An 8,202-nucleotide genomic window follows, 5' to 3' on the forward strand; every position below is an offset into this window, starting at 1 on the left:
TGCACGGTGTTGGGCTGTAAGCACAACCCCCACCTGTGGACGTCGGGCCCTCATGCCACCCTCATGGAGTCAGTTTCTGACTGTTTGAACAGACACATGCACATTTGTGGCCTGCTGGAGGTCATTTTGCAGGGCTCTGGCAGTGCTCATCCTGCTCCTCCTTGCATAAAGGCGGAGGTAGCGGTCCTGCTCCTGGGTTGTTGCCCTCCTTCGGCCTCCTCCACATCTCCTGATGTACTGGCCTGTCTCCTGGTAGCGCCTCCATGCTCTGGACACTACGCTGACAGACACAGCAAACCTTCTTGCCACAGCTCGCATTGATGTCCCATCCTGGATGAGCTGCATTACCTGAGCCACTTGTGTGGGTTGTAGACTCCGTCTCATGCTACCACGAGAGTGAAAGCACCGCCAGCATTCAAAAGTGACCAAAACATCAGCCAGGAAGCAAAGGAACTGAGAAGTGGTCTGTGGTCACCACCTGCAGAACCACTCCTTTATTAGGGGTGTCTTGCTAATTGCCTATAATTTCCACCTGTTGTCTATTCCATTTCCACAACAGCATGTGACATTTATTATCAATCAGTGTTGCTTCCTAAGTGGACAGTTTGATTTCACAGAAGTGTGATTGACTTGGAGTAACATTGTGTTGTTTAAGTGTTCCCTTTATTTTTTTGAGCAGTGTGTATATATATATCTATATCTATCTGGAACTGTCCCCAACTATACAGGAGTCCTTTCCTCCCCCAGTCTCTCCCCTGTGTGCTGCCATTCTCGCAGCTTTATGGGACTCCTACAGCTGGTGATCAATCAGCCCTTGATTACTACCAGCCCCAATTAGACCTGGCCGGAGAGCCTGTCGAGACCTGGCACGTCCAGCAGAGGGAGCCATCGCCTCGTGATGTATACTCCGTTTGTCACCAGGCCTTGACGAGTCTCCCCCTGGTGGATGACCTGCTGTACGCCACAATATGCACAGAGTACCAGAGAGCAGTATCATTTCATCCAATTGATAAGACTAGAAACATATCGTTTGGAGACTTACCTGCAGAAGAGCATCACATTTTAAACTTACAATGGTACGTACTGTTGAGAGAATTGGTTTATGCCTTAAAATTAAGATGCACCAGTTAGTTTATATACATTTCAGACAGCCAATGCATTTATCAGTCTGTAAGGTATTGCTTGATGTTGTCTCCACAGGACTTCTTCTCTGCATCACAGCAAACCAGAAGCCTCAGCTCATGGATCACCCTCATCCTCCTGTACTCAAGTAAGAAACACATTTCAATAGATCGATGCATTTCTAAAATCCCACTCATGTAAACTCATTCATGTACTGTATGTCAATATGGACCTTTTTGTCATTCCTCAGTTGTCACCATGTGCACTAGAGTAGAGGGCTGGTCCTACCATCACTCCAACAAAACTATGAAATGGGACACTGCTAGAAACATTGCAGCTAGCGACAGGAACGAGCTGCAACAAACACTCAAACTGGACAGTTTTATCTCAATCTCTTCATTCAATGACTCAAATAATGGACATACTTACTGACAGTTGTGGCTGCTTTGCGTGATGCATTGTTGTCTCTACCTTATTGCGCTTTGTGCTGTTGTCTGTGCCCAATAATGTTTGTATCATGTTTAGTCCTGCTACCATGTTGTGTTGCTACCATGCCGTGTTGTCATGTGTTGCTGCCTTGCTATGTTGTTCTCTTATGTCTCTCATTATGTATGTAGTGTTGTGGTGTCTCTCTTGGTCGTGATGTGTAATTTGTCCTATATTTATATACATATTTATTTTTAATCACAGCCCCCGTCCCCGCAGGCCTTTTGGTAGGCTGTCATTGTAAATAAGAATTTGTTCTTAACTGACTTGTGGATATGGGCTGATAGACTTGCCCAGTCTTTCAAAAACAGTGTCATGGTTAAGTTCACAAAATCAAACTTTTATTTGTATGTGGCACGAGTAACACTAAGTGACCACAGTTATGTGACTAGTCTGACCACACAGGCTAAACCACGGCAATCATCATTATAACTGACCACACAGGCTAAACCACGGCAATCATCATTATAACTGACCACACAGGCTAAACCACGGCAATCATCATTATAACTGACCACACAGGCTAAACCACGGCAATCATCATTATAACTGACCACACAGGCTAAACCACGGCAATCATCATTATAACTGACCACACAGGCTAAACCACGGCAATCATCATTATAACTGACCACACAGGCTAAACCACGGCAATCATCATTATAACTGACCACACAGGCTAAACCATGGCAATCATCATTATAACTGACCACACAGGCTAAACCACGGCAATCATCATTATAACTGACCACTTAGGCTAAACCACGGCAATCATCATTATAACTGACCACACAGGCTAAACCACGGCAATCATCATTATAACTGACCACACAGGCTAAACCACGGCAATCATCATTATAACTGACCACACAGGCTAAACCACGGCAATCATCATTATAACTGACCACACAGGCTAAACCACGGCAATCATCATTATAACTGACCACACAGGCTAAACCACGGCAATCATCATTATAACTGACCACACAGGCTAAACCACGGCAATCATCATTATAAAAACAAATGGTCGTGTTATATGAAATGCCCAACAGGAGCTCAGTATTAAATGTAAGTTTTTTTTTTTTTTAATCAAACAGAACTTGTCAGTGGTCCACTGTAAACAATGACTGTATGTTGTACTTGGCAGCAACAGAGTGGATTGGAACATGGGAGTGTTCATTTGGAACCGTCATATTACATTACTGTTATAAAAGTAAGTATTTTCCCGTTTACTAGTACTTAACCTAGTCGATTCGTCCTTTGCTCTTATGAGCCTTCAAACGTATTGACAGTTTTTGTACTCATCACTGCATGGACTTTGATGTCAAGTAGATTGATACATTGCTAGGTTTTCGTTTATAAAGCCCTTTTACAAAAACAATCACTGTACCTAACATCATTACTAACCTTTAGACTTATGAGCTCCCCCCCCCCTCTCAGGGATGATTAACTCTGGAAATTCCTTTGGTTTCTACTGAGTTAGGTAAATCAGCTTTTAGTTTTCTCACACCTTATTTGTTGAGCAATCTTCAAAATGTTCTGAAATGTGACGTTTCGGTGCTTCTAAGGTAACTCAGAAAATTGATTGAGGACCTTCCTACTGATGAATGTGTTTGTTTTTTGACCGTTTTTCTTTCTGATTGCACTTTGTATTTTATAGTTTAATGTGTATATTTTCTGTCATTTTTGTAATTCAGGGCTCATCTGTAAAAGAGACCTTAGTCTCAGTATGACTTCCAGATCAAATAAAGGTTAAATAAGTGTCCCCTGTGGCTAGGCCAGGTAAACCACATAGGCCTACTAATACACCAGGTTTAAAGCCACTGAGCTAAGATGTTCATTTGGAATAGCCCCATCACATGGAGTATATCACGCTGCAGGCCGTATCTCCATGTCCTGCTGTATTACAGATAATGGGGTTACAGGTGAGAGCATTCCCCACTCCTTCAGCCTCCATTTTCCCCAGGTACTCCTTATCAGGCCTCTGGAAGCCCTCCTTGACACTGGGGGGCAGAGAGTTGAGCAGCCCCTCCTCTACCAGCAGTCCACTAGGCATCAGGCTGTGGCACTCCTCCAGCTCGGCAGGAAGGCTCTCCAGCTGGTTCCCCCTCAGGTCCAACACCACCAGGTTGGTCAGCTCACCCACCTGCACGGTTGAGATCAATTCCATTTCACTTCAGAAGCCTTTCCCAGAATTGTTTGTGTTATCAAGTCAACTCCTTTTCACTGGAATGAGTGACAAGGTGTTGGCATGATAGCACAAACAGACTTGCACTCAGGCTATTCAATTCAGGAACAATACAATATCTTTTATTGTCCATGTACATGGAAATTCATTTAGTGAAATCAGCATACAAACACACAACAAACAATGCAAACATGCAATATGGAAAACCCTGGAATGATACTTTATTTTTTAAAATTCTACTAGGCAAGTCAGTTAAGAACTAATTCTAATTTTCAATGACGGCCTAGGAACAGTTCAGGGTCAGAACGACAGATTTTGTACCTTGTCAGCTCGGGGATTTGAACTTGCAACCTTTCGGTTACTAGTCCAATGCTCTAACCACTAGGCTACCCTGCCGCATAAATAATTATTCACAGTCCCTGCCATCTACAGTCCAACCATGTATTGGGCCTAAATCTGTCCTATAGAAAACCATTGAGGAAAATCTGAATTTCAGTTGACTTCCTGAATTGAAATAGAATTGACCCCAACTCTGCTCACTTACCTGGTGGGGGACCACTGACAGGTTGTTGTGACCTAGCAGTAGGGACTGGAGGGACTTACACTGGAACATACCTTCTGGGAGATGGTCAATCTGAGGTATAAGAGATTAAAACAAATAGATTCTGATTATAAAGTTGTAATTCAGCCTGTCGTTCTGATGTCTCTCTCTCTCTCAAAAAAAAGGTACCTATATTTTAATAGGCAAGTCAGTTAAGAACAAATTCTTATTTTCAATGACGGCCTAGGAACAGTGGGTTAACTGCCTGTTCAGGGGTAGAACGACAGATTTGTACCTTGGGGATTCGAACTTGCAACCTTTCGCTTATTAGTCCAACGCTCTAACCACTAGGCTACCCTGCCGCCCCATATATTACCTTTCTCTCAATACAATGATTTAACACTCAGTTTTTACACTTGCTTTATAAATCTTTTAGGGTTGTGGGTTAAGTTAACACAATCAAATAGCCTACACAACTACAATGATGTCCACGCGTCAGTATAAAAAGAAAGTTCCCCCCAAAAAACTTGATTAATGAATGAACACATGAAATGCGTAATCGTAATCATATATAATATGCATACATTATTGTTAGACACATTGAGGAGCTGCAGTCTCTTCAGTTCCTGTATTTCAATAGGAATGGCAGACAGCTTGTTGTGACTGAGGTCTAGCAGATAGAGTCTGCTGCACAGGAACAGCTGCGGTGGCATGCAGCTGATGAGGTTATGACCCAGATGAAGCTGCTCCAGGTTGCCCAGCACGCCGACGTGGACAGGGATGTAAGTGATACTGTTGTACTTCAGCTTCAGGACAGAGAGCTTGGGAAGGTGCTGGAAACTGATGATCTCCTCAATGGTTTTGAGGTTGTTCCCTTTGAGGTCTATTTCTTGCAGGTTCTTCAGGCTGAAGATAGGACTCGGTATCCGCTGGAGATCACAGTTCAGTAGCTCCAAGCAGGTGAGCTGTGACATCATTTTCAGACTCTGCAGGACAGAGAGTTGGGTGCCTTCGTTGTCGACGGAAAGCTTCTGTATCGAGGGTATTGAGTTGGTAATGACTTTCGGCATGGCGGTGATGGTGCACTTGATGAATAACACCTTCAGATTCTTGAGCTTGGGTAGGCTGTTGACGAACGTTGTGTTGTCCTGATTGAAGATATTTCCATACAGATAGAGCTCAGTCAGGTTACGCAAACTGAACACCCACCAGGGAGCCTGTTCCACCTCTGTGAACTTCATCCTCAGGATCCTCAGGTTCTCAGAGAGAAACCCCAGAGCCATGAGGTCTACGGTGGCAGGAGAATGATCCAGCCAGATCTCTCTCAGGTTCCCAAGCTGCGTAAGCTTCTGCGTGAGCCTAGGATCCGGTATCAGCTGCAGCTTGAGCACCTCTAGCTCCCTGATATCGAACACGGCCTCTGGGATGCCGCTGAGGAGCATGAGATGGAGCTCTATCTGGTCCTGAGCGTTACGCATCACCTTCTGGGTCAGCTTCTCCAAAGGCCACATGTAGTTCAGGTTGAGCTGCCTCAGTTTCTTCTCACTGACCTCTGAGAGGAAGACTGCAAAGCGTTTAGAGAACAGAGGGTTATACTGGTCCAGGAGGTGGAGGATGAAGGCGAAGTCATTCTTGACATCGGGGATGTCGCTAAAGCTGCTCTCCTCCCTCACTGAGTCAAAGGAGTACTCCCTGAGAGAGTTTCTCATCATCCACCAGAAGCTGTAGAAGCAAGTCACGCTGTAAATGACCATCAGTACTGTGTAAACCAAGGAGAGGAGCCAAAAAATGGTGGCCAGTGAGTGAACACAGTGAAAGGGCTGAAACGGCATCAGCGCTTGGGAATCTACCACACAGTCAACGTCAAACAGGATATGTGAGGCTGCGTAAGGGATATAGGCCAAGGTGAACAGCAGAAACACAATCTTGGTGACTATCTGCCTCATATACAAGTGATAAATGATGTCTTTGTCCTCCACGTGTACTTTCAATTTCTTCACCTTCTCAAAGATAGCTTTGGCCTGCTCACCTTCCTTTTTGTCTAAAACGCTAAGAAACTCTGTCCCCATCGGCCTTCTGCTGCTACAGTCTGATGTTGAAGTGGCCTGGAGAGCAGGACTGCACATGCTCATTGAGGGCTGGGCCCCACCCTGCTCTGCCACTGTCTCGGACAAGGCCCGGGTGGTCCAGGGAGAGTCACAGCATTTGTGTAGAATGGAGACAAAGTGCATGAGTCTGGAGCTGGTGCTAGGGTACTTGAACCACAAGTTGCTTATAATCACAAGAGCCAGAGTCTCTAGCATCACGACGTAAGGGAAGAACTTGGCGAACCAGTGGAGTTGTTTTTCGTAGCACACGGCGTCAATGTAAGCATACTGCTGAAGATCTAGCTTGTAAAGGCCCTTGGGGAGGAGAGGGAAGCTGGCTTCAGTAGTGGCATTCCTTAATGTGGTGCCTCTATGGTTAAAAACCACACAGAAGTCATCTGATGTCATCTGACAGGGGACGCAGACGATCTTGCGGAGGGTGACCTGCAGGGCATTTAAACATAAGGAAGCATCAGAAACTTCATAATAACCTGGAACTAAAGCCTTATACACTGGGAGACAGATGGAATTACATTGAAAATCGCATTAAAAGACAAATGAAAAATGTTCTGTTAAAATTCCTTGCCTGCAGAGTTCCTCCGAGGGTTCCGATTGAGAACATCATGATGGATAGGTAGTGGCTGAAGACATCCCACCAGGGCTGGAGAACACGGTACAGGGACTGGCCCTGAGCAAAGTCCTTCAGCTCACCTTCTGAGAGCATCTCAGCTGCCTACATGGGAAAAGACTCATACATAAAGGAAGGGATAATAACAGTGTATTAAAAGCAACAACAAAAAAATGTTTTAAGTGATAAATTAGGCTGGTTAAAAGCCCCAAAAACAACAAGGAAACATGAAGACCACAAGGCCTAACCTCCCCTATGCTCTACCAGGGTTTTGTGCAAATAAAACTAATATGAGTCAATTGGTTACAACAATGAGTTTGAAAAACAGTTTTGAGTTTAAACTCTGAAGAAAGTGTAGGGCAGGAGAGGCTGCCTGTAAAGTTAAGAATACTTGTTTGATTTTCATGAAAAAGTGAGAGCCGATGTACTGTACTTTTTTGTGTTTACTAATCAATAATTGTGTTATTAGCATTTTTACCAGTAATGTTGTATTATCAAAATATGTTTAGAAGCTAGCTACAGTAGCTGCCTTAATTAATATGGCCCTCATCTAACGTTACATGACAGCTAGCTAACGTCAGCTAGTTAGCTTAAGTGTAGCTAGCTAGCTAATGATGTTAACCTAAACAATACCTGTGACTAGCTAAATAGTAACACAAAAAACATTGATAAAAACCGTAGCTACTTCTATTGGTATTTTCTTTGAAGAACAATACGAAACTTTGTGTGAATCTGCTGGCACACTGTTGGTTAGCTAAAAACATCACAGATATAACGAGAAAATATTTGATAATATTGTAACGACCCTGGGTTTATAAGCGCGGAAATCGACTCTGCCGTTCGAGCATGTTTTTGTGGCACAGTCGATAGCGCGCCCGACCTCGGGCTCGAAGGTAGACGGTTCGAGACCTGCTCCCGGCTGTTTCCTTACAATATCTAACTATCTAACAAGCTGGAAGAGAGTAGGAGAAAAAAACAACAACATGAACTGCCGATGAGTATTATTGACTAAGTGACAGCCCGCTGCAAATTGAGGAGATACAACATCTATTTAGGAATATTAAAACACTTCCTGATTTTTTTCTTTTTTCTCCCTATCATCAGATCCAACTATAAACGGTCAATTACGAATAAGAGTATGGCCAGGTTG

The 8,202-nt window shown here is 43.9% G+C and overlaps 1 protein-coding gene across 1 annotated transcript; it reads right to left on the reverse strand.

The window, feature by feature from the left end:
- Nucleotides 1-1,927: 1,927 nt before the first annotated feature.
- Nucleotides 1,928-8,202, reverse strand: LOC112251472 (volume-regulated anion channel subunit LRRC8B-like). The gene is made up of 4 exons (XM_024422456.2): nucleotides 7,011-8,202; nucleotides 4,922-6,868; nucleotides 4,341-4,430; nucleotides 1,928-3,754 (listed from the first exon to the last, which is right to left on the reverse strand). Exons 1-4 carry the CDS (start codon nucleotides 7,146-7,148, stop codon nucleotides 3,464-3,466), a joined length of 2,466 nt encoding a protein of 821 aa, XP_024278224.1. The 5' UTR covers nucleotides 7,149-8,202; the 3' UTR covers nucleotides 1,928-3,463.

This window comes from Oncorhynchus tshawytscha, linkage group LG05, assembly GCF_018296145.1.
Source record: "Oncorhynchus tshawytscha isolate Ot180627B linkage group LG05, Otsh_v2.0, whole genome shotgun sequence".
In the NCBI taxonomy this organism is placed as follows: Eukaryota; Metazoa; Chordata; class Actinopteri; order Salmoniformes; family Salmonidae; genus Oncorhynchus; species Oncorhynchus tshawytscha.

Coding starts and splice junctions, on each gene's coding strand:
- LOC112251472 (XM_024422456.2), bottom strand. CDS start 7,148: ATGCTCTCAGAAGGTGAGCTGAAGGACTTTGCTCAGGGCCAGTCCCTG. Junction 4,431..4,921: donor TCAATGTGTCTAACAATAAT/GTATGCATATTA, acceptor CTTATACCTCAG/ATTGACCATCTCCCAGAAGG. Junction 3,755..4,340: donor TGTCAGTGGTCCCCCACCAG/GTAAGTGAGCAG, acceptor TCAACCGTGCAG/GTGGGTGAGCTGACCAACCT.